The sequence below is a fragment of the Palaemon carinicauda genome, chromosome 36, assembly GCF_036898095.1.
Source record: "Palaemon carinicauda isolate YSFRI2023 chromosome 36, ASM3689809v2, whole genome shotgun sequence".
Classification (NCBI taxonomy): Eukaryota; Metazoa; Arthropoda; class Malacostraca; order Decapoda; family Palaemonidae; genus Palaemon; species Palaemon carinicauda.
In genome coordinates, this window is record NC_090760.1 from 1,445,015 (window position 1) to 1,472,514 (window position 27,500).

At 34.2% G+C, this 27,500-nt stretch overlaps 1 protein-coding gene across 1 annotated transcript in view; it reads left to right on the top strand.

Annotated features, from left to right (window-relative positions):
- LOC137628271 (uncharacterized) overlaps window positions 1-27,500 on the top strand; it is a 63,076-nt gene that overhangs the window by 11,369 nt on the left and 24,207 nt on the right. The window contains 20 exon segments of the mRNA XM_068359434.1: window positions 2,050-2,241; window positions 3,001-5,097; window positions 5,765-6,049; window positions 6,219-6,515; window positions 6,958-7,248; window positions 7,959-8,282; window positions 9,426-9,702; window positions 10,390-10,458; window positions 11,344-11,436; window positions 11,438-11,464; window positions 11,466-11,566; window positions 12,319-12,547; window positions 12,549-12,588; window positions 15,510-15,674; window positions 17,295-17,471; window positions 19,004-19,186; window positions 23,080-23,259; window positions 25,129-25,200; window positions 25,829-26,005; window positions 26,864-26,926. Coding sequence (XP_068215535.1) covers window positions 2,050-2,241; window positions 3,001-5,097; window positions 5,765-6,049; window positions 6,219-6,515; window positions 6,958-7,248; window positions 7,959-8,282; window positions 9,426-9,702; window positions 10,390-10,458; window positions 11,344-11,436; window positions 11,438-11,464; window positions 11,466-11,566; window positions 12,319-12,547; window positions 12,549-12,588; window positions 15,510-15,674; window positions 17,295-17,471; window positions 19,004-19,186; window positions 23,080-23,259; window positions 25,129-25,200; window positions 25,829-26,005; window positions 26,864-26,926 — 5,339 coding nt within the window.

The following is a 27,500-nucleotide window of genomic DNA, read 5'->3' on the forward strand; positions in this document are numbered from 1 at the left end:
AGATGCGAATAGAAGGACATGTCTAAGGCCTTTGTCCTGCAATGGACTAGTTATGGCTGATGAAGATGATGGTGATGATGATATACATATACATATATACACACACACACACATATATATATATATATATATATAATATATATATATATATATATATATATATATATTATGCACACGTACATATATATATATATATATATATATATATATATATATATATATATATACCACACGTATATATGAATACACACACACACACACACACATATATATATTATATTATATATATATATATATATATATATATATATACCTTCACGTTAAAGATCCGCATATTTCTTGACTACACACGAAAAGACCTTAGAAAACCTCTCAATGTTTTTTTTTTTAGTATTCACAAAACATCCCTCCACTCAGGACACGTCAACAAAAAGAGGAGTTTGTTTTTATGGGAACAGTATTACTTTCAAAGTTCGATTACTCTCGACGACTTCCTTCGGTCCCTCGGGAGGTCGTGTTTATTCGCGAACATAATCTTGTTTGCATATGAAAGAGGAATATAGGTTTTCAAAGGAAGGATAGGAGAGTTCCCTGTTGAGGGTAGACATTTTTTCCTTTTTTTTTTTTTATTGTTTTGATGTGGCTGATTTTTTCTACTTGATGAATAATGCTGCTACATTTTATTAACTTTTCTTTGTTTTTTTTTTTTTTTTTTTTTTTTTTTTTGGTTGTGCCTGATTATTTTACTAATTGGGGAATAATGCTGCAAAAAAAAAAAACCGGTAAAATAAAAAAAAGTCTATAAATAGAGTCCTGGCTTTTATTTATTTGTAATATGCCGTTGGTAGAAGACATTTTACTTTTTTTTTTACTTTTTTTGGCTGTCCGATTTTTTTTTCTAATTGGGGAAAAATGCTGCAAAAAAAAACGGGTAAAATAATAAAAAAAAAATCTATAAATAGAGTTTTTGGTTGCATTTATTTTTAATAAGCGGTTTACTTTTTTGGCAGTGTCTGATTTAAAAAAAAAAAAAAAATTTTAATCGGCAATTCTCATTAAAAATATTTCAGTAAAATACAGGCGACCATAATCACTCCTTAACGCTATTAAAAAAATCGCAAGTTTAATCTGAAGTTCTCCGTAAAAATCCACTCTTCTCAGCCGTATTCAGTAATATACAGGCGACCGTAATTTGACCATACTTTTCTATTATATTTTACGGGTTGTTGACCGTAATATCAATCCTTTACGTCAGTATATCAATTTTTAAAACGGTAAATATCTGGCAACATTTATTCCAGGATTTTTACCCTTTTTTTTACGGCAAATTTTTAACAGTGTTCTATCTCTAGTCAGAGCAGACTTTATATTAATCTATATAGGATAATTTACCCTATACTGAATTTATAGTTGTAGGACACTTTCTTATCCTATTATTTCCCAAATGCTATCTGATGTTAATCATTGATTAAACTCTCATGGACGTCATTGCTTTATTTTGATATGTTACGGTACACTAAAACGGCAAATGTGATCTATATGACCTAAGAATTAAGAACTACTCACTTCACTGTGGCCTGATTGGTAACGTCTCTCCTTGGTGTTTGCCGGTCGGGGGTTCGAGTCCCGCTCAGACTCGTTAGTGCCATTAGTGTCTGCAACCTTACCATCCTTGTAAGCTAAGGTTGGGGGGTTTGGGGGAGCCTACAGGTCTATCTGCTGAGTCATCAGCAGCCACTGCCTGGCCCTCCCTGGACCTAACTTGGGTGGAGAGGAGACTTGGGCGCTGATCATATAATATATGGTCAGTCTCTAGGGCATTGTCCTGATTGCTAGGGCAATGTCACTGTCCCTTGCCTCTGCCATTCGTGAGTGACCTTTAAACCTTTAAATAGCATATGTACTCTCATATGTAGCTCTATATCTAAATAACGAAATAGTAATTTCCTTTTCTCTGTGAACAACAACATTCAACATTCCCAGACGTCCACATACCTAACATACCTAACATTAACCCCCGTTTCTCTTTTCTTCCCTGAATGTGGCTAGCTCGACATATGGCTTCATCGAGTGTAACGAAGGCTTTAGCAGTACTTCCGGAAAGTTCTGGATGGCGTTCACGTGCCGACAAGGAGAGAAGATTTTCGACCTTATGGAGAGGGAGCTAGAGGTGGCTTGCTTGCCTAATGGCCCTTGCAAGGAGAAGCCGTTTCCGGAACTAATAAATGGAGATGTCGTAAAGTATGAGTTGGTTTATAAAAGTACACATACACAATGTATGTATGTATATATGTATATGTATGTATGTATATATATATATATATATATATATATAAATATATATATATATTTATATATATATATATATATATATATAATGTATGATTTTCAGAAAGTAATAAGGTATGAATTTGTTTATAATAGCACATACACACATATGTATACATATATATACATCTATATATATGTATATATATATATATATAATATATGTATGTGTATATATATATATATATATATATATATATATATATATATATATATATATTGTAATTTTGTCACCTATCTGACTCGTGACTTTATCTTTGCTATCAAATATTAAGCTACTAAAGAAATAGATTTATACCAAATGGGAAATTATTTGCATTAAATGCATTAGGTGGATATCATTTATGCCAAGCGCATGTAATATAGCTAGGATTCGAACCTATGCCTAAACAGTCTAATATGCTAATAATAATTGACTTATCCATTCAGCATACACCAGAGAAATAGCTAAATACTTTCGATGTTCTAAGAAATATAATCATAGGTAAATTGCATCTAGTATAGCCAGGATTTGAACCTATGCCTAAACAGTCTAATATTCTAATAGTAACAGACTTATCCATTCAGCTAACACGGTAAAATTACCTCAGAGAAATAGCTAAATAATTTCAGTACTGTAAGAAATATACCCATAGGTAAACCAAATCCTAAATCTGTCTTTTAAATCTTCAGCTTTTCAGGTCCCGAGGGCTGGTGTAAGGAAGGATTCAAGTTTCCTTCAGGTGATTCTTCATGTCTCTATGCCTGTATTGGAGGGGCGTGGGAACTGCCTGCGTCTCAGAGGGGAGGGTGCTTACCCCACTGCTTAGAGAGCTGTCACAATGGAGGTACCTGCATAGCTCCTGGCATTTGCAGCTGCCCTTCGGGTTTCAGTGGCCACACATGCACAGATATCTCACTTCCCCAGGATCTAGATTTGGTCAGTGATGTTGGGAATATGATGAAAGGATTAAATGATAAACTCATGATGCCTAATCATGAAAAAGAGGCTTCAACAACCAGAAAAAGGAGTGATGAGAGTATGTTAATGTTGGATGATGATAAACTCTTCTTATCAAATAATGCAGGAGTACCTATAGCCAGTAATAAAGACCTATTTGGAGTCGAGAATGAGATGCTATTGTTAAATGAAGACCAACACTCGATAGATAATCAGGTGGGGATGTCTGTAGGTAACAACAAAGAAATTTTAATTTCAGGGAAAAAGATGTCTAAGCTAGATGATGGCAACTTCTCCTCTCCTAGTTATGTTGGATTGGCTGAAAATAGCAGTAAGGTCTTGTTAATAGTTGAAAAAGTAGTGACTAGACTCCCAGTGCAAGATGATGCCGAACTCATGGCACCCATTTACGAGGAAGGGACTAAAATTAAGAATAAAGACAAATCAACTAACATAATACAATGGAGGAATGAAGGCAACTTCTTGATGCCCAATTACAAAGATGTAGGAGAATCGAACAGTCAAGACATGGCTATTGAAAATATGTCAAAATTGAATGATGACAAACTTTTGTTACCCCATCATGAAGATCTCAGTATATCAAAAGTTGGGAGTACAAAGTCAGATTTTAACGATTACCAACTCCTGGGGCCCAGTTACGAAGTGCCTCCATATGGCAGTAAAGCCCAAACAACTAAGAATGTAGACACTACAAACGATATGGCGTATGACCTGTCGTTGAATTCAAATCCCTTTAAGTATGATATTCCTACTAGTGATGAAGATATGAAGCAAGATGTTTTAAGACTTTACGCCAAAGAAATGCAACCTTCAAACTGTAACGAAGAGCTGAATTATTTCTCAATCATGGAGGAAGAGAGAGGGGACGATTTGGAACCCCAACGTTACCAGGCCTTTAATAGAAGAATTAGACAACTAGAATTGGCTGATTTAGCCTCTGAAGAAAATATTACTAATTCTGACACAACATCTGATGCCCCATACGATTCACAAAGTGACATAACGACCCTGCCGGAAGAGGGAGAATCAACCTTACCAACAGAAATTAGCGAAGATTACTCCACCCCAGGAGTAAAAGAAGCCGATTACTCCACCCCAGGAGTAAAAGAAGCCGATTACTCCACCCCAGGAGTAAAAGAAGCCGATTACTCCACCCCAGGAGTAAAAGAAGCCGATTACTCCACCCCAGGAGTAAAAGAAGCCGATTACTCCACCCCAGGAGTAAAAGAAGCCGATTACTCCACCCCTGGAGTAAAAGAAGCCGATTACTCCACCCCTGGAGTAAAAGAAGCCGATTACTCCACCCCAGGAGTAAAAGAAGCCGATTACTCCACCCCAGGAGTAAAAGAAGCCTTGCCAAAGAAAAATCATGAAAGTGATTACACTGCCTCAAATGAAGATGAATTATTGCCAATAGAAAATCCTGAAAATGATCATCCTGATCCAGAAGAAGACGAACTCTCGACTGATGAAAGTAACGGAAAGGATTTGGAACCTTTCATTGAATCAGTGACTCATATCTCTTCGCCCGTAGCTTCTTCGACACCATCATCAAAGATAAAAGACTTCTCAGATTTGAGTGATACTGATAACCTAAACGCCCATTCAAGTAACTCTTCCGACTTAAATGATGTGGAAATTCTAGAAAACTATTTCACTAACGATTCTGTGAAATTGTTAAATTATACTAATGACTCCAATAGAAGTATTGGCGCTGCCATAAGCAGCGTTGGTGACACGAAATGCTGTGAAATCTCGACGTGTGGATCTCTGTCTGTGGATATATACAACGCAATGTTGAGGTTTAGGTATGAGTTTTATTTTTATCATCTGTTCTTTCTCAAATAGCATACACTTTTTTTTTTACCAGAAACATTTCTTCCTTTTGGTAAAGTCAAGGCCGAACAGGGGAAATTTTGTGGTTCCCTGGTAACTTTCGTTTGATTAGTTGATCATCCTCTTTTTTCTTGTCCCCAGTAGATGCCATTACCATATTACAGATAGGTACAGTGGTGTGCAGTAATCATAGAGCAATCCATAGGCCACACAAATGTAATCCAAGCCCTGAAACCTCCTGTCATGACACCCATTGTGTCTGCTCATACCTTCTGAATTTGAAAAGAATTGCCATATCCTTTGGCCTATGTTTGTGAGGGCCCTAACCCCCCACCAGTTTGCCCAACTGTGGAGTGGTATTAATATAAAGGAGAAAATGTGTACTTAGTAACCTTGTTCCTAAAACTTTCTTGAGGAGGATGGCCCAAGTGAATATAAACATACCAATTCTTAACATGTCCTTTGGAGGTATCTGTACCTATCTTTAACCTGTCTCGCCAATGCTTGCAATCCACCAGTCTACTAAATACCAAATACATGATTGAGTGTTACGGTCAAACAAGAATAAATAAAAGAAGACCGACCATTTCTTTCGTTGATGTATTCAAATGTCTTCAGATTTCACCTTCCAATTCACAGTGATACCTCCCAGACGGCCAGCTGCCGTAAGGGCTACACATTCGTGGGCGGCGAAGCGTCACTCACTATCAATTGCACCAATGGTGAATGGGTCCTACCCGAACCGTACCAGAACATGACGGAAGTGACATGTGAGGCGGTGTGCGACCCCCCTTGCAATAACAGCGGCAAATGCATTGAGCCGGGTGTCTGTCGCTGCCCCGAAAGTCACGCGGGGGATAGGTGCCAGTTTCTGAAATGCCTATCCCCTCCTCCACATGTCAAATATGCTGAGCTAGAATACAAGTAAGTTTTGAATCTATATATATATATATATATATATATATATATATATATATATATATATATATATATATATATTACTTAAATGATGTATTACATTTACAAAAAATCCTTGAACTTAAACTAACCATTCCAACTTGCCCCTTCCAAAACACCCCTTCACCAATTACAGAGGACTCACGAGCATAGCCAGGTGCCTCCCAGGCTACATACTACCAGGGGGTAACGATACCCTGAACATCGAGTGCCTCGACGGGAAATGGGTTCCTGCCTTCTGCGAAGAAGAGTTGGATCACAGGCTGGAGTGCCTCCCTGTGTGTGAAGAGGAGTGCCTTAACGGAGGGCACTGTGCGGCACCGAATACCTGTGCCTGCCCGATGCCCTACGACGGGCCGATGTGTCAGGAGTTACGGAGTAATGACTGTAGAATGTCTCCGCCGGAAGTCAAGAAAGCTTATATGAACTATACGTAAGGAATTCTATTTCTATTGTTATTGTAAGGGATGGAGTCTCACAGCTAATGACTAAAGGAAGTGATTATCATAGGTATTTTAATGGTTAATCTTAAAACTATGAGACGAATCACAAATTTAATTAGATATGGATCAAGCCCTTATGAAAAGGAAACAACATTATGTACTGAGTGATATAATTACGAATTTATGCTTACATACATAATTGCATACATATTCATATACATATATTAGTAAATATATTTATTTTCCTTGATACGTAATGTGTGACAATGAATAGGATAGACGTGTGTACACATAATATACAGTATAAAACATATAATTCCAAGTTTGTTAAGAATATAAAATGCATCAAATTTAGTACATGTTAACTGAATAGTCCAAGTGCTAAACCCGCCTTAAAGTACAGTAATATATAATTGGAAACCCCCTTTTCAGCGTCACCCTCGGCGAAGCAAAGTGCATTGACGGCTACGCTTTGCCATCAGGCGAGACGAGTGTCAAATTCATCTGCAAATACGGAGAGTGGAAGATCTCGTATCCGAGAGACCTACGCGACCCGGAGTGCCACCCTGTGTGCGTCGGGGGGTGCCAGAACGGTGGCATCTGCGTGGATGCCAACAGATGCCATTGTCCCAAGCTCTACACGGGACAGTTTTGTCAGGAGGCTGCGACGGACGTCTGTCCCTTCACGCCCCTTCCGGTCCCAAATTCAATTACGCATATGAGGTCTGTACTAAAGTCTGTTTTTACCCTGGCTGCCTGGTCGTTTGTCTGTTTTTTTATTTTATTTCATTAAGCGCCAGTGTTCATGAATATGACTGCCAACTGTTCAAACATTTAAGGAAAAACTGGTTTTGGTATAAATGTGTTTATTCATAAATCATAAATGGTAATATATATATATATATATATATATATATATATATATATATATATATACATATATATATATATATATATATATATACATATATATATATATATATATATATATATATATATACACACACACACCTGTGTGTTTGTTTGTATGCGGTTAGGTGCGTGGGTGCGTATGTGCATGTTTTTTTGTTATATTTGTTAAGGTAAAACTCCCCAGTACACATGTAAAGGCATAACTTGCCCATAATATCTGTAAAGATAATTTTTGTACAAGTCGACCTGCTAGGTAAATCTGCATAAGTATATAAGTATATTTGTTCATGTAAATTTACCCAGTAAACCGGTAATGGTATAATTCATCAGGTAGACTAGCCATTTACACCTATACAGGTAATTTAAAATTTTTCTTCAAAAATCTACCCTTGGAAAAATATATCTTAAAATGTCAATAAGAAGTTTATGTCAGAAGACCAAAATTTATGTTTAGTTTAAATAGGAGTAAACGTTTTTAGATTTCCCAAGTAACCTACTTCTGCAGTGGTTTCCTTCAACAGCCCAAGAGGACCCTACGTCATCTGCAGAGCCGGCTACGCCTTCCTCTCCGGAGAGACGCAACTGGAGCTCTGGTGCCACGAAAACAACTGGGTGCCAGCGATGTACAACGACCCCGCTGGAGTGTCGCGCCCAATAGAAGATGCCAACTTCCACTTAGCCTGCTTGCCCACGTGCTACCCGCCTTGCCAGAATCACGGAAAGTGTGTTGATGTGAATGTCTGCCACTGCCAGAAGCCTTTCACGGGGAACCACTGCCAGGATTTGGATAGAGAGTTTTGCTGGCACGAGCCGCCGTCATTTGACAATGCCTACACTGTGTACAAGTAGGGCATATTTTTTCTCAATTTTCTTCTCTATAAGCCTTTTTTAAAGTTTACTCTTTTATCTTAGGAAAGAAAAGAAAACTTCAGGGATAAACAATGAAGATAAATACAGAAGGAAATATTTTAAATGGATCTAAATGGTAGACTTTCTGGTATTTATCACAAGTTAGCTGATTTGTTTCTCAAGGAATCACTTAATTTCGTGTAGAACTCATCCAATTAGTATTCCAACTAATGTCAGGACGAATTCATCAGGAAATAAGATCAGTTTCACATTCAATATTTCGTATCCACAATTCTAACAGAATACCTACGGCCTTTAAAATTAGATAGGCTTAAATGACTGCCGGATCTATGTTCAGACAGCATCTGTAAGTTTTACAATGCTTCCAGAAGGCAAAAATTACAGCCAGATCTTTCCTCAGACAGCCTATATAAAGTTAACAACTCTTCCAGAAGGCAAACATTACTGCCAGATCCTTGCTCAGACAGCCTATATAAAGTTTACAACGCTTCCAGAAGGATTAAATCACTGCCCAATCTTTACTCTGGTTACAATTCCACACAGTCTTCAATGACATAATCATCCTAAAATCTTCATCTTTATTCTTCACTTACTTGTAGTTTTTCACATAAAAACCAAAAGTTCATCTCCATCACCAAAGTTTAATTCTTCAACCCATTCCTAATTATTTCTCCCGGTAGTGCCATAGCCTCTGTACCATGGATTTCCACTGTCTTGGGTTAGAGTTCTCTTGCTTAAGGGTACACTCTGGCACGCTTTTCTGCCTAGTTATTTTTCCCATTGTTTTATTAAAGTTTTTATAGTTTACATAGGATATTTATTTCAATGTTGTTACTCTTTTTAAAATTTTTATTTTTCCTTGTTTCCTTTCCTCACTGGGGTATTTTCCCTGTTGGAGCCCTTGGGCTTATAGCATCCTGCTTTTCCAACTAGGGCAGTAGCCTAGCAAGTTATAATAATAATAATAATAATAATAATAAAAATAATAATAATAATAATAATAATAATAATAATAATTGAAGTAGGTTGAAAAATTACAATCTAAAGTTTAAAAAAAAAAAAAAAAAAAAAAAAAAAAAAAACACCAACCTCTTATTGAAACCCTTTACGCCCCCCAGCGAAAGCAAAGCCACTGTGACGTGCAAGGAGGGTTACATTGCCAAAATGACCGAGAAAGAGCTATCCCTGAATTGCGACCACGGCGAATGGAAACTGCCACCTTCCACGGAGGAACCCATCTGTCAACCTAGCTGCGTTCCACCTTGCGACAACGATGGGGAATGCACGGCCCCAAACACTTGCACCTGCAAACCGGAGTACTATGGACGAGTCTGTGAGAAAAAGCGGTGCCCCACGGTGCCGGAAGCGGCCCGCAACTCCTACGTGGTCGACAGAGTTAGGTTCATCTCGTAATCAGTTGTTTTTGATAAAGAGAAATCGATCGAAGGATTATATAACTTCAGGAAGGGTATATTGTGCATTTCATAACTTCTTCATAACTACTCAAAAACTCAGAAAATACATAGATAAATTAAATCACTTTTCGAATCCAACTTTATTCAAAAAGCAGTCTAGGATAGAAGATAGACATGTAGGATTATATAACTTCAGGAAGGGTATATTGTGCATTTCATAACTACTTCATAACTATCAAAAAACTCAGAAAGTACAAATACAAATATAAATCACTTTTTGAATCCAACTCTCTATTCAAAAAGCAGTCTAGGATTGAAGATAGACATGTAAGCAGCTTGATTAATTTCAATTTTATCAAAAGGCGCAACAAGTTAAGTTTTCTATCGCTATGCAATATATGAGTAATTGATCTTTCAACCAGCCATATTGTTACTCAAAAGTTTACATAAAATTTGGTAACAATGGCTATAAATGAACAAACGTCCCAAATGAATTTTCAACACACCACATACATACACACACACACGCACACACACACACACATATATATATGTATATATATATATATATATATATACATACACCTATATAGTATATGTGTTACTAAATATGTATATATATGCATTCTATATAGTTATCTATACTCTACATACATTTTTATTCCAGTACTCGTGGAGGTGCACTCATCTCCTGCTTCGATGGGTACATAATGAACACGGGAACAATGAAGTTCCAGTAAGTATAAGATCAAATATATCTAGTTCTTACTTATATGTTTATATTAATAATTTCCCAGTTTTATTTTATTTGTATTGGTGAACTGTGTATTGATTAAGTTGAATGTTTGATTATTAATGTAGAATTTTTTTTTCTTTGAGTTAAAGTTAAAATATAAGTGTTCAAAGTCAAAATAATAAAAAAATCTATAAAAGTGGAAAATATTTTTCAAGGTTTTATACATTTGTTACTCAAGAATAATGAATAAATAAATAGGCAAATGATGCCTTCTTTCCCAACAGGCAATCAATAAATGTATGTATGTATGTATGTATGTATGTATGTATATCTGTTTTACTTGCTAAAGATGTCCTGATTGCTGATTGGTTTGGACAAGAAATTCTAACCAATCAGATAGCAGGAAACTTTTCCGAGCTAAGAGGGCATCACTGTGAGTCAGTGCAAATGCGCCTCATTAAAAAATATATTGAGTATAGTTATTATTATCATTGTTAATACAAAACACTTCTCTGTGTTACTTGCTAAAGATGTCCTGATCGTTGATTGGTTGGGCAAGATAATTCTAACAATCAGATGGCAGAAAAGAATACAAAACACTAATCTGTTTTACTTGCTAAAGATGTCCTGATCGCTGATTGGTTGGACAAGATAGTTCTAACCAATCAGATAGCAGGAAAGAATACAAAACACTTATCAGTTTTACTTGCTAAAAATGTCCTGATCGCTGATTGGTTTGACAAGAAAATTCTAACCAATCATAAAGCAGGAAACTTTTCCGAGTTAAAAGGGCGAGTCGATGCAAATGTGCCTCATTAAAAAAAATGAATATGGTTATTATTAGCATATTAATACAAAACACTTCTCTGTTTTTACTCGCAAAAGATGAAATGCGTCGAGGGCCAGTGGTTCACAATCGAACCAAAGCCCCGAAAGGTGGAGTCCCTGGAATGCAAGCCCTTCTGCGCCCAGATGTGTCCTGAACGGGGGGACCTGCATGGGGCCAAAACCTCTGTGATTGCAATGGGCGATATGCCGGGAGGTATTGCCAGCACTTGCGCTGTAACGACACGCTGGTCACGGATGACAATGCTGATGTTAAATTAAGGTTTGTTGTTTGGATGTGCTGTTTTGAGAGAGAGAGGAGAGAGAGGAGAGAGAGAGAGAGAGAGAGAGAGAGAGAGAGAGAGATTGATTTTTTTGGTTTTTCTGGTCTCCCGATATTAAGGGTAGGTCATTGTCGCCGATATTATTTGTTATAAAATAGTTATAAATAGAGAGGAGAGAGAGAGAGAGAGAGAGAGAGAGAGAGAGAGAGAGAGAGAGAGAGAGAGATTGATTTTTTGGTTTTCTGGTCTCCTGATATTAAGGTAGGTCATTGTCGCCGATATCATTTGTTATAAAATAATTATAAATGGAGAGAGAGAGAGAGAGAGAGAGAGAGGAGAGAAGAGAGAGAGAGAGACTTGGAATTTTGGTTTTCTGGCATCCTAACGCTGATGTCGTTTGTTATAAAATAATTATGAATGGAGAGAGAGAGAGAGAGAGAGAGAGAGAGAGGAGAGAGAGAGAGAGGAGTCATTAACATTTAAAAACATCTGCAGAAGAGAGAGGAAAGAGAGAAGAGGAGTTTGTAAACTTATACAAACATTTTCTGCATGAGAGAGAGAGAGAGAGTGAGAGAGAGAGGGAGGGAGGGAGAGAGAGAGAGAGAGAGAGAGAAGAGAGAGAGGGAGGGAGAGAGTAGTTACACATTTTCTGCAGACATGGGAGAGAGAGAGAGAGAGAGAGAGAGAGAGAGAGAGAGAGAGAGAAAATAAAACTGATAATCAAAATATCTATAAATGAAACCAATAAAAGATACATTCTTCTTCTTCCTCCTCCTCATCAGCCTAGATCTCATGAGGGCAGAAGTGACCTGCAAAGGAAATTACCGACCTTCGTCGGGTCACGTCAAGTCGAGTTCTCCTGCGAGAATGGTCACTGGCAGGCCCCTCGGACGATGTTCGTCACCAGTCGCCTTAGCTGGTGCCCCTGTGCTACAAGGGTTTGTAGCAATGGAGGGAAATGCGTGGCGCCGAATACCTGTCCAGTGTCCGGTCGGTTTCACTGGAAGTGACTGTAGTAAAAGTAGGTAGTCGGGTTCTTAATTATTATTATTATTATTATTATTATTATTATTATTTATTATTATTATTATTATTATTATTATTATTATTATTACTTTCTGAGCTAAAATCCTAGTTAGAAAAGCAGGGTGCTATAAGCCCAGGGGCTCCAACAGGGAAAACAGCCCAATTAGAAAAGGAAACAAGGAAAAAATTGAATATTTTAAGTGGAGTAACAACGTTAAAATAAGTATTTCCTATTTAAACTATAAAAAAATTTAACAAAACAAGAGGAAGAGAAATAGGATAGAATAATTTTCCCGAGTGTATCCTCAAGCAAGAGACTTTAACCTACGACAGTGGAAGACCATGGTACAGAGGCTATGGCACTACCCAAGACTTGAGAACAGTAGTTTGATTTTGAAATGTCCTTTTCCAAGAAGAGCTCCTAGTAGAGATATAAAAACTGTAATTTCTTCATCTTGTAGAAGTTCAGGTTTTTACATCTACATTAAAGATGAGGACACTGTTTTCTTAATTTTGTGGTAGTAGGTTGGCCAGGGCACCAATCACCGTTGAGATACTACCGCTAAAGAGTTATGGGATCCTTTGACTGGCCAGACCGTACTACATTGGATCCTTCTCTCTGATTACGGTTCATTTTCCCTATGCCTACTCATAAACAGAATAGTCTGGCCTAGTCTTTACATATTCTCCTTTGTCCTCATAAACCTGACCAACACAGATGACCAAACAATTCTTATTTCAAGGATTAAAGTACTGCACTGTAATTGTTCAGTGGCCACTTCCCTCTTGGTAAGGGTATAAGAGGCTATTTAGCTCCAAAATCAAACTATTGGTTCTCTGGTCTTGGGTAGTGCCATAACCTCCTGTACCATGGTATTCCACTGTATTGGGTTCGAGTTCTCTTGCTTGAGAGTACCCTCGGGCACACTCTTTTATCTTATTTTTTCTTCCTCTTGTTTTGTTTAAAGTTTTCATAGTTTATATAGAAGATAATTATTCTAATGTTGCTACTCTTCTTAAAATATCTGATTTTTCCTTGTTTCCTTTCCTCACTAGGCTATTTTCCCTGGGCTTATAGCATCCTGCTTTTCCAACTAGGGTTGTCGCTTAGCAAGTAATAATAATAAAGACTTCATAGAATTGAATTTCTGTTTAAACAAAATGCTATTTTTGTATTTTCCCTGTTGGAACCCTGGGCTTATAGCACCCTGCTTTTCCAACTAGGGTTGTATCTAGCAAGTAATAATAATAAAGACTTTATAGAAATTAATTTCTCTTTTAACAAAATTATATTTTTGTATTTTCCCTGTTGGAACCCCTGGGCTTATAGCATTCCGGCTTTACCAACTATGGTTGTATCTTAGCAAGTAATAATAATAAAGACTTTATAGAAATTAATTTCTCTTTTAACAAAATGATATTTTTGTATTTTTCCCTGTTGGAACCCCCTGGGCTTTATAGCATCCGGCTTTTCCCAACATATGGTTGTATCTTAGCAAGTAATAATAATAAAGACTTTATAGAAATTAATTTCTCTTTTAACAAAATGATATTTTTGTATTTTCCCTGTTGGAACCCCTGGGCTTATAGCATCCGGCTTTTCCAACTATGGTTGTATCTTAGTAAGTAATAATAATAAAGACTTTATAGAAATGAATTTCTGTTTAAAACAAAATGCTACTTTTGTATTTACCCTTTTGGAACCCCTGGGCTTATAGCATCCTGCTTTACCAACTAGGGTTGTGACTTAGCAAGTAATAATAATAAAGACTTCATAGAAATAAATTTCTGTTAAAACAAAAACTATTTTTTTATTTTCCCCTGTTGGAACCCCTGGGCTAATAGCGTCCTGCTTTTCCAACTAGGGTTGTAGCTTAGCAAGTAATAATAATAAGACTATAGAAATGAATTTCTGTTTAAACAAAATGCTATTTTTGTATTTTCCCTGTTGGAACCCCTGGGCTTATAGCACCCTGCTCTTCCAACTAGGGTTGTAGCTTAGCAAGTAATAATAATAATAATAATAAAGACTTCATAAAAATGAATTTCTGTTTAAGCAAAATGCTAATTTTTTTATTTTCCCTGTTGGAACCCCTGGGCTAATAGCGTCCTGCTTTTCCAACTAGGGTTGTAGCTTAGCAAGTAATAATAATAATAATAAAGACTTCATAGAAATGAATTTCTGTTTAAAACAAAATGCTATTTTTGTATTTTCCTCTTGGAACCCCTGGGCTTATAACATCCTGCTTTTCCAACTAGGGTTGTAGCTTAGCAAGTAATAATAATAAAGACTATAGAAATGAATTCTGTTTAAACAAAATGCTATTTTTGTATTTTTTCCCCCTGTTGGAACCCCTGGGCTTATAGCACCCTGCTCTTCCAACTAGGGTTGTAGCTTAGCAAGTAGTAATAATAATAATAATAATAATAATTATAATAATAATAATAATAATAATAATAATAATAATAATCAAGACTTTATAGAAATGAATTTCTGTTTGAACAAAATGCTATTTTTGTATTTTCCCTTTTGGAACCCCTGGGCTTATAGCATCCTGCTTTTCCAACTAGGGTTGTAGTTTAGCAAGTAATAAAAATAAAGACTTTATAGAAATGAATTTCTGTTTAAACAAATGCTATTTTGTATTTTCCCCTGTTGGAACCCCTGGGCTTATAGCATCCTGCTTTACCAACTAGGGTTGTAACTTAGCAAGTAATAATAATGAGGACTTCATAGAAATGAATTTCTGTTTAAAACAAAAATTGTATTTACCCTTTTGGAACCCCTGGGCTTATAGCACCCTGCTTTACCAACTAGGGTTGTATCTCAGCAAGTAATAATAATAATAATAATAAAGACTTCATAGAAATGAATTTCTGTTTAAACAAAATGCTATTAATTTCGTTTACTTTCAGGATACGCGCACACAATCGATGGAGAACCTTGCATATTTCCTTTCCTATACGGAGGAGTGTGGTACCAAGGTTGTACTGATGCCGACAGCACAAGGCCCTGGTGCGCTACAGGAGTGACTGTCCATAACTACGTCTCTAGCTGGGGCGTCTGTGTCTCGGATGTTGGTAAGAATAGCTTCTGAATTATCTAGATATTTGAAATATTTGATTGATTTGAGGTCTTCTGGCATCCTGGCATCTAAGGTCATGGTAAGAATAGCTTCTGAATTATCTTTTGAAATATTTGATTGATTGATTGATTTGAGGTCTTCTGGCATCCTGACATCTAAGGATATGGTAAGAATAGCTTCTGAATTATCTAGATATTTGAAACATTTGATTGATTGACTTGAGGTCTTCTGGCATCCTGGCATCTAAGGTCATGTAAGAATAGCTTCTGAATTATCTTGATATTTGAAACATTTGATTGATTGATTGATTTGAGGTCTTCTGGCATCCTGACATCTAAGGTCATTGATGCCGATATCGTTTATTCTAAATCAAAAATAAAATAATATTCAATTAAATCCAGAAAAGCAAATATGTCTTTTTAAAAGTTAAATATCTTTCAGAAGCCCTGCTTATGAAAATAACGTTAAAAAATACCACTAGCATGGTAAGACACATCATGTCCAAGAATCTTGGCAAGGATGAACCTGCCATCCTCACCTCGAGCCTCAAACAGATATCTATTTCTCTCAGGACTACAATTCTGTAGTGAAAAGTTTACATAATTAGAAATTACTAGGATTATCTATATAAACAAAGTTGATATAACTTTTGGATACAGTTTAGACTAACATCTTTGAAAATCTGAATGAGAAATGAAATCAGGAATTTATGTTTTTGAACATGGTCGCTAGGAGAAATATTTTTCGAGGATATGTCATCTGCTCAAACATATTTTTAGAGAGTAATATGTTTACAATTAATTTTATCAATTAAATATTGTGAAGATGTTCCCTAAATATAATAACCAGAATGCATTCTAATCATTGTTGTTATACTTTTCACACAGCAAAACATCTACCAAACGTTCAAGTCAATAAAATTATCATTATTAAGGGATTTTCTACTATGCTGATGTTTACTTACTATACATCCACAACTCCATTCATAAACCACTTCTATATGTTGAATATTATAGTGATGAAAGGGTTCAATGTTTGAGAACAATCTTAAAATTACACTTTTTTATATTTTCATTTTCAGGTGCTAAATAACTTTATTTTCCGGACTGTAATGACAATAGCTTGAAAGGTATAAGTTGACTACATAAGATATAGCAGTGATAATGACAATATGATAAAATGTAACACCTAAATTTACAGTCTAAAGTTATAAATCATAAAAAGTTGCTTTTTAGTAAAATCTTTGATTTCAACAATGTTTACCATTAGTCATAATAAACATTTACTGATCTATATTGTTGAAATATATTCAGACGAGATTTCAATGTCAGTAGACTAAAAACGGGTGCATGTGTTGTTGTTGTTGTTGCTGTTATCGTATGTATGTATATACAGTATATATACAAACATACATACATACGTACATATATATATATATATATATATATATATATATATATATATATATATATGTATATATATATATATACCATTTTGAAGTCATCACGAATGAAATAGGAAACCATATAAATTATAATCTTTACACTATACACCTATAAAACTTATCATGCCTTTTATATTTTCCTTTATTGATCTAATCAATATTCTTAATCAGGTAACTCCAAGGTAGTCATGACTGTCGATGGTGAGCTCTGCAACCTGCCATTCCTGTACAAAAATGTGAGATATCACACCTGCATCTCGACAGCGGATAGGCCAAAACCTTGGTGTGCCACTCACGTCGATGGGTCAGGGGCCGTGACCAAGTGGAGTGTGTGTGACCCATTATGGGGTAAGTTTAGTACTGGCTATTTCAAAAATATACATATGACTTCTGGTTTTGAGAAGCAGCTTATTCTCAGAGACCCAGATGAAGATGGTAACTTTCTTCTTTCCATTGCTTTCGGAAAGGATATTGTTCATGAATCAAATGACGGGTTTTGAGAAACTGCTTACTCTTAGAGACCCATATGAAGATGGTAACTTTCATCTTTCCAGTGTTCTCCAAAAGGATATCGTTTATGAATCAAATTTTGGGTTTGGAGAAACAGCTTACTCTCAGAGACCCAGATGAAGATGGTAACTTCCTTCTTTCCAGTATTCTCCAAAAGGATATTGTTTATGAATCAAATTTTGGCTTTGGAGAAACAGCTTATTCTCAGAGACCCAGATGAAGATGGTAACTATCTTCTTTCCAGTGTTCTTCAAAGGGGTAATGTTTATGACTCAAATAGCGGGTTTTCAGAAACAGCTTACTCTCAGATACCCAGATGAAGATGGTAATTGCCTTCCTTCCAGTGCTTTCGGAAATGATATTGTTGATCAAATGGTGGGTTTTGAAAAACGGCTTACTCTCAGAGACCCAGATGAAGAGGGTAACTTTCTTCTTTCCAGTGCTCTCGGAAATGATTTTGTTTATCAAATGTTGGTTTTATGTTTTTTTTTTTTAATATTTTATTTATTGGTGCTTCCATTAGGGTTAAAAATGCCCATATTAATTTTAAAGACGCATGAGAGACGAATACCATAATACAAATAAACCTTTTCGAAAACCATAACAAAATATACCCCATGAACAAGAAACCAAATATTTTCATATCGATGTCTATTTCTGTCTGTCTACCTCTCATTACGTCCTAACTAGCCATTATGCTCAATCGGTGGCCCATCATCCCGCATTTTAACTGTGCTACTTCATGGACATTGGCGATTAATATCTCTTCAGGGCACCAATTAAGAGGAAAGCTCCGACAATTTTTTTAAATTTATCATAGGCATCATTTCGCATATTTCATTGATGCTAATTGAGGAGGACGGTTTCGAAAGCTTAATTAAGGAGTAAACATTGAAAAGAATCATTGCTGAGAGTGAAAAGTTTCATTTTTTTTTTTTTTAGAAAATATGATGGAAAAAGGTTCCTTCTATTTCAGGCAGATACCATGAGACAATCGTATGAATTCATAAATGACAGCTGCGTGTACATCATGATCATATATATATATATATATATATATATATATATATATATATATATATATATATATAACCCCAGTTTCTTGGGCCCGGGTTCGATTCCTTGGTTTACCAGGAGCTTTTATCATAAAGTTAATTCCCCTTTGGATCTCTCATCCCGAGGCAGAGAGAATCTGATGATATTAAGGGGTATATATATCGATATATATATATATATATATATATATATATACTTACATACATACATATATGTATATATATATATATATATATATATATATATATATATACAGTATATATATACATATGTACACAGGCCTAACCTAACTACGATTCCTCTCCTTTCCTCAGGAGTAATGACAGCAATATTAACGACAACCGGCAAAATGTGCACATTCCCATTCACGCACAACGGAAATGTTTACACAAAATGCGTAGATGACAACTTAGAGCAAGATGTCTACCCTTGGTGTGCAACGGAAGTGACTGATGATTGCACCCCAATAACGACAGAAACTTGCAAGTTGGATTGGGGTAAGTTTTGCAATTTTTGTCTTTTTTTATGCACTGCTATACTCAATTTTTTTTAATGAGGCATATTTTTGTCTTTTTTATGCACTGCTATACTCAAATTTTTTTTAATGAGGCACATTTTTGTCCTTTTTTATGCACTACTATACTCAATTTTTTTTAATGAGGCACATTTTTGTCCTTTTTTGTGCACTACTATACTCAATTTTTTTTAATGAGGCACATTTTTTGTCTTTTTTATGCACTACTATACTCAATTTTTTTTAATGAGGCACATTTTTGTCTTTTTTTTATGCACTACTATACTCAATTTTTTTTAATGAGGCACATTTTTGTCTTTTTTTATGCACTACTATACTCAATTTTCTTTAATGAGGCACATTTTTGTCTTTTTTATGCACTGCTATACTCAATTTTTTTTAATGAGGCACATTTTTGTCTTTTTTTATGCACTACTATACTCAATTTTTTTTTAATGAGGCACATTTTTGTCTTTCTTATGCACTACTATACTCAATTTTTTCATGAGGCACATTTTTGTCTTTTTTTATGCACTACTATACTCAATTTTTTTTAATGAGGCACATTTTTGTCTTTTTTATGCACTACTATACTCAATTTTTTTTAATGAGGCACATTTTTGTCTTTTTTTATGCAATACTATACTCATTTTTTTTAATGAGGCACATTTTTGTCTTTTTTTATGCACTACTATACTCATTTTTTTTTAATGAGGCACATTTTCGTCTTTTTTATGCACTACTATACTCAATTTTTTTTAATGAGGCACATTTGCTCTGACTCGCAGCGGTGCCCTTTTAGCTCGGAAAAGTTTCCTGCTATCTGATTGGTTAGAATGATCTTGTCCAACCAATCAGCGATCAGGAAACTTCTCCGAGCTAAAAAGGGCACCTATGCGAGTCGGTGCACATCTGCCCTACTAAAAAGAATTGACTATAGTTAATGGAAACTCGTGTTGTGGGACCTTACTCTATATAAGTTAAGAAAGATTTAGCTCTCATGTAATGGAAGAGGCAGTGACTAATTTTTCTTTTTCCATCATGGCTACTCATTTATACATACACACATACACACACACACATATATATATTTATATATATATATATATATATATATATATATATATTTATATATATATATAAATATTTATACACACACATATGTAATATATATATATATATATATATATATATATATATATATATATATATATATATATATGCATTTGCCAATACATATATGCTTCATCCAATATTAAGTTCTTACTCCATAATAGGAGCTACAGTATGAGCTACCCAAGTCATTAAAACATTGATCCTTCAACTGACCAACTTCGAATGCACACACACAAACACACACACACACACACACATACAGACATGTCCTTTTATAACCTGGATAAAACATTGAGAGAAATAATAAAAAGCTGTAGATTGAAGCTGTATGAAACAAATTTTAAGACAAATTATTGTTACTATTATTATTATTACCATTATTATTATTATTATTATTATTATTATTACTTGCTAAGCAACAATCCTAGTTGGAAAAGTAAGATTCTATAAGCCAAGGGCCCCCCCCCCCAGGGAAAATAGCCCAGTGAGGAAAGGAAATAAGGAAATACATAAAAAACAGAAGTAATTAACAATTAAGATAAAATATTTTCAGAACAGTAACATTACATAAAAAAAAATAATGAACCGTGTTATGGAACAAATAATATAAGCCAAAGGGCCCCCATCAGGGAAAATAGCCCAGTGAGAAAGGAAATAAGGAAATACATAAACGACAGAAGTAATTAACAATTAAAATAAAACATTTTCAGAACAGTAACAACATTAGATTAAAAAAAAAATAATAAACCGTATTAGGAAACGAATAGCATACGTTGGGGAGAACAAGAAATCTCACAATAACACACAATCTTGAATGAATGAATATTCTATGTATAAATATATTCATGCGAGTAATTACAGCATATTCAGTATGTTTATATGAATGAATGTTTCATGGCTTCACTTTGTGAAGAACAAGCCATTTTGAACGACTGTGTACTCAATAGAAGTAGTAATGTTGCTGAGAGAGAGAGAGAGAGAGAGAGAGAGAGAGAGAGAGAGAGAGAGAGAGAGAGAGAGAGAGAGAGAGAGAGAGATTTTTATCAAAGCCATGACACATCAACAGAGAGAGAGAGAGAGAGAGAGAGAGAGAGAGAGAGAGAGAGAGAGAGAGAGAGAGATTTTTATCAAAGCCATGACACATCAACACAGAGAGAGAGAGAGAGAGAGAGAGAGAGAGAGAGAGAGAGAGAGAGAGAGAGAGAGAGAGAGAGAGAGAGAGAGTTTTATCAAAGCCACAAACATCAACAGAGAGAGAGAGAGAGAGAGAGAGAGAGAGAGAGAGATTTCATCAGTCATGACAGATCAACATTAAGAGAAAAAGAGAGAGAGTGAGTTTTATCAAAGCCATAGAAGATCAAGAGAGAGAGAGAGAGAGAGAGAGAGAGAGAGAGAGAGAGAGAGAGAGAGAGAGAGAGAGAGAGGTTTTATCAGTCATGAAAGATCAACATTGAGAGCGAGAGAGTTTTATCAAAGCCATGAAACATCAACAGAGAGAGAGAGAGAGAGAGAGAGAGAGAGAGAGAGAGAGAGAGAGAGAGAGAGAGAGATTATCAGTTTCATATCCACGGTGGTCATTGGGGTGGATAATGAACAAACATGGCGGAGGGGTTCCGGTAAAGGCTGTTTACATTTAACCAACGCTGGAAACATTTCTCTTTTCCCTTCCTTTTTTTTTTGGGGGGGGGGGGTGCCGGGGGGAGGGGGTAGTTTCCCACAATACACACAGATATTAACCATTAGCATTTTCATTTCTCTCTTTTATGTAAGTTTTCCAGCTTAAAGAGATATCATAGAAGATTGTATATATCACAGGAAAACATTTTATATTCTTTATACGTTTTCCAGGTTAAAGAGATATCAAAAAGGATTATAATCACAGGAAAACTTTATATATTCTTTATCTTTTACTTTAGTTTGCTCTCGTATCAATGTTGCTCCCTTTATGTTATTCCCATCATGGTATGACCATCTGATTAAATAATTTTCATTTTAGAGAAAGTGGCATTTTACTTATCATAATCTTAGTGTTTATGCTTTCAATTATTTCAGAACTTCATATTTACATAACAAAGATGTCCACAACCTCACTTTCATTCACATTGTTCGATAATCAATATTTCAGTTATCCTATTTCACTTCAATCAAGAAAAGTTAAAGAAAGTTTCATCTTAAATTAATATTTTCAGTCGAATTTGAAATATCCGATAGAGACGGAGAGAATTATGCAGATATTTAAATAAAAAACAAAAATTACAAATAATAATAATAATAATAATAATAATAATAATAATAATAATAATAATAATAATAATAATAAAACAGAAATAAGAAGCAAAATTTAGGAACCAAAAATTCTAGAACTATAGAAAAAAAAATCCATGAATTTAGATATGTGAAAACCAGAACTACAGAAAAAAACCAGAGCTATATAAAAAGAATTTCATTAATTTAGATAAGCAAAAACCAGAACTACAGAAAAAAACCAGAGCTATATAAAAAAAATCCATTAATTTAGATACGTAAAAACCAGAACTACAGAAAAAAACCAGAGCTATAAAAAAATCCATTAATTTAGATATGCAAAAACCAGAACTACAGAAAAAAACCAGAGCTATATAAAAAAAATTCCATTAATTTAGATACGTAAAAACCAGAACTACAGAAAAAAATCCCATAAATTTAGATATATAAAAACTGAAAAATATGACACACTTTCGAAACGCTTCTTAATTTGTTTTCGACCTATTTCCAATCCAGGTCACACCAAAACCATCACAACGGACCAGAAGAAAGTATGCCAGTTCCCTTTCGTCTGGAAAAACCAGACGACTCACACCTGTCTTCCACCTGCCAAGGGCATGGGCGGTCCGTGGTGTGCTACCAAAGTGGATGAGAAAAGAAACATGATGGAGTGGGATCTATGCATTCTGGAATCAGGTTTGTAAACAGTATTAGGTCCTCGTATCTATTTTGATTTTGTTAAATTATGTTTCTCTCCCGGGTTTCTTCAGAGGCAAACAATCTGAGGTACATGGGAATGTTGATTATAATCAACATTGTATCTGGCTAAGAATGTTAATTATAATGAACATTGCATCTGACTAGGAATGTTGATTATAATCAACGTTGCATTTGACTAGGAATGTTGATTATTATCAACATTGCATCTTGCTAGGAATGTTGATTATAATCAACAATGTATATAACTAGGAATGTTAATTATAATCACCGTTGCATCTGACTAGAAATATTGATTATAATCAACATTGTATATAACTAGGAATGTTGATTATAATCAACATTGCATCTGGGTAGGAATGTTGATTATAATCAACGTTGCATCTGTCTAGGAATATCGATTATAATCAACATTGCATCAGCCTAGGAAGGTTAATTATAATCAACATTGCATCTGACTAGGAATGTTGATTATAATCAACATTGCATCTGACTAGGAATGTTAATTAGAAATCACCGTTGCATCTGACTAGGAATACTGATTATAATCAACATTGCATCTGGGTAGGAATGTTGACTATAATCAACGTTGCATCTGACTAGGAATGTTGATTCTAATCAAGATTGCATCTGACTAGGAATGTTGATTCTAATCAAGATTGCATCTGACTAGGAATGTTGATTCTAATCAAGATTGCATCTGACTAGGAATGTTGATTCTAATCAAGATTGCATCTGACTAGGAATGTTAATCATAATCAACGTTGCATCTGACTAGGAATGTTGATTATAATCAAAATTGCATCTGACTAGCAATGTTGATTATAAACAACATTGCAGCTGTCTATATATTAAATATAATTTCCTTGATAAAATAATTTGTAGTTTTTTTTTTTTTTTAATTTTCAAGTGTAACAAAGCCTTCTTTTCCGAAAAGCTAGAACTCTATTTTTCCTAGTTTAAAGACAAAAAAGATAACTCTATTGAGCCTGTGATAAAATAACCTATACCTTTGCGATTTATTTTATGCAAGCAGATAGTGATATACTGTAGTTTTCAAACATATCATAGTTTAGCAACCCCCGGCCAACTTTTTCACATAGTATGAAAACATTAACTTTAGTTTTACTTCAGACTCCAATACCTCAACATTATGCTTTAAGATAAAAAGGCCCTAATATATACTTTGTAGGATAAAAAATCATGGTATTCACTTAGTAGACAAAGATAAAATACGTAATATTAATTTAGCAGAAAAAAAACCATAAGGACAAAAATCACAATAATATTAGCTTTATTAAAAGAAAAATAATCTAACCCAGTTTGAAGAACAATCTTGCAGGTAAAAAAAAAACAATTTATCAAGTGTACATTACGAAACTCCAAATTATACTGTTTGGTGATCAACAAATCCCATTTTTTTAATGGTTGGTGAAAAAATACCACAAGCCGATGGTAAAAAATAACTCAATTTTACACTGTACATTACGGAACTCCAAATTATACTATTAGGTGACCAACAAATCTTTTTTTTTTTAAAGGTTGGTGAAAAAATACCAGAAATCAATGAAAAACATTTTTTTATAGCTTTGTGCCAAAATATGTTTTAATTACGCTATTTACCTTAATCGCATTTTTTTCAATGGCTGGTGAAAAAAATACCAAATTCCTATAATTTTTTTTTTTTTTTTGAAAAAAGCTTTGTGCCAAAATATGTTTTAATCGCACTATTGATCTTAATCCAATTTTTTCAATGGTTGGTGAAAAAAATACCAAAAGCCTATTATTTTTTTTTTAAAGCTCTGTGCCAAAATACGTTTTAATTACACTGTCTTTCTTAATTCCCAGATGGCAGCGGTGTACAGGCACCACATCTAGAAATGGCCGGTTCATTGGGTGTAAGTGGTGGCAGTTATACAGGTAAGTGGAATTTCGTGTTTGATGGATTATTTGTTTAGATTGTTTATTTGTTTAGATTGTTTATTTGTTTAGATTGTTTATTTGTCTAGATTGTTTATTTGTTTAGATTATTTATATTTTTGTTTATTTGTTTAGATTATTTATATTTTTGTTTATTTGTTTAGATTATTTTTTTGTTTATTTGTTTAGATTGTTTATTTTTTTTATTGTTTATTTGTTTAGATGATTTATTTGTTTAGATTGTTTATTTGTTTAGATTGTTTATTTGTTTAGATTGCTTATTTGTTCATATTGTTTATCTGTTTAGATTGATTATATGTTTAGATGGCTTATTTGTTTAAATTGTTTATTTGTTTAGATTGTTCATATGTTTAGATGGCTTATTTTTTTAGATGGTTTAAATATATATATATATATATATATATATATATATATATATATTTATATATATACATATATAATATATATATATATATATATATATATATATATATATATATATATATATATAAATATATAGTTACATTTTCATACACTATTATCAGAACTACTGACATGAATAATATCTACAGGATGATCAAACCTGAACATAACCTTTTCCCTATTGTTCTCATATCATCCCTAACAGCTTGGCATTCCATAAACATCACGACAATTACCGGCATCTCTTGCATAATCCCCTTCGTGTACAAAGGAAAGACCTACAACGGATGCATCAAGCAAGGCAGCCAACCACCTTGGTGTGCCACCATAGTAGACGAACGCAAGCATGTCATGGCCAAGGGCATATGTCCTAATAATTGGGGTAAGTTTGGTGGAAAATGCGTTTGGAACTTGCGGGGTTAAGAGCATATGTCAATCAGAATTGCTGGGATGAGATTCGCGGGAATATGAAAATGATGCTATGAGTCGTAATAATCTGCCATCATATATCACTGTATTATTATCAAGTCTGAAGCTATCGAACAATTTCAAAAAGCTTCCTATGATAGGAAGATACTTTTTTTTCATTGATAAAAATCTCCCGACTTATTAAATATAAATACAGTGGTAATTGAAAGTTGATTGTCAATACTTTAGGCTTTCAAACACATGATTATTTCTAAAACTTATACGTTTTCATCATATTTTATCGTAAAATAATTAAGCAAATCTGCACAAATAAATAGGGCCATTTTCACCAATATTTTTCTATTGTAAAACCATAGGTGTCATCTGGCCTGTTAAAAATCATATTTAGAAAAATATTGGAGTAAGGACCACGAAGCTACTCAGTTTTTTTTTTATATATATATATAAACAGGGTTTTGCAAAACGCCCAGGACATTACTTACACACACACACATACACACACACACACACACATATATATATATATATATATATATATATATATATATATATATATATATATATATATATATATATATATATATATATATATATACATACACACATTATATATATATATATATATATATATATATATATATATATATATATATATATATATATATATATATATATATATATATAAATGCACATCGGTTTTTTCATTTAAGATCACCTGTCAATTATGGATTCACTAACCAATACCTATATCCAATTTAAAAATAAGCAGTATATGTATATATGCAATATGACAATTCAATAATTTTTCCAGATTTGCCGAGAAAGAAACCCAAGGATGATAAGCTTTTGGGGAAACTCAAGTTTGAAGGAACGGGTAAGTATTATAAATCTCAAATTTCTGGTCCAATAATCATTTACAGAGGCTGTTATAGGTGACAGATTTCTTATTTCTCTATTGTGAGAAGATTTTTCAATGACTTTTGCAAGAGATATAGCTTTTCAGATATAAGCTAATTTCAAACGAGTTGACTCTTCATATATAGCTAAACAGATCTTCTAGGAGATGGACACTTCAAAAAAAAGCATTGTTCTCTAGTCTTATGTTGCGTCATAGCCTCTGTATCATGGTCTTTCACTGTCTTGGGCGAGTTCTCTTGCTTTAGAGTACACTATTCTATCTAATTTTTCTTTCTATTGTTTTGTTAAAGTTTTTATACTTTATACACACATTTATTTCATTGCTCTTGAAAATATTTTATTTTCACTTGTTTTCTTTCCTCACTGGGCTATTTTCCCTATTGGGGCCCCTAGGCTTAGAGCATCCTGCTTTTCCAACTAGGGCTGTAGCTTAGCAAGTAATAATAATACTAATCAGATATAAAGCGCATTTTCAGTGTTGACTTTACAGATATTATTCCTCAGAATCAACCACATTTTGACTGGTAGAA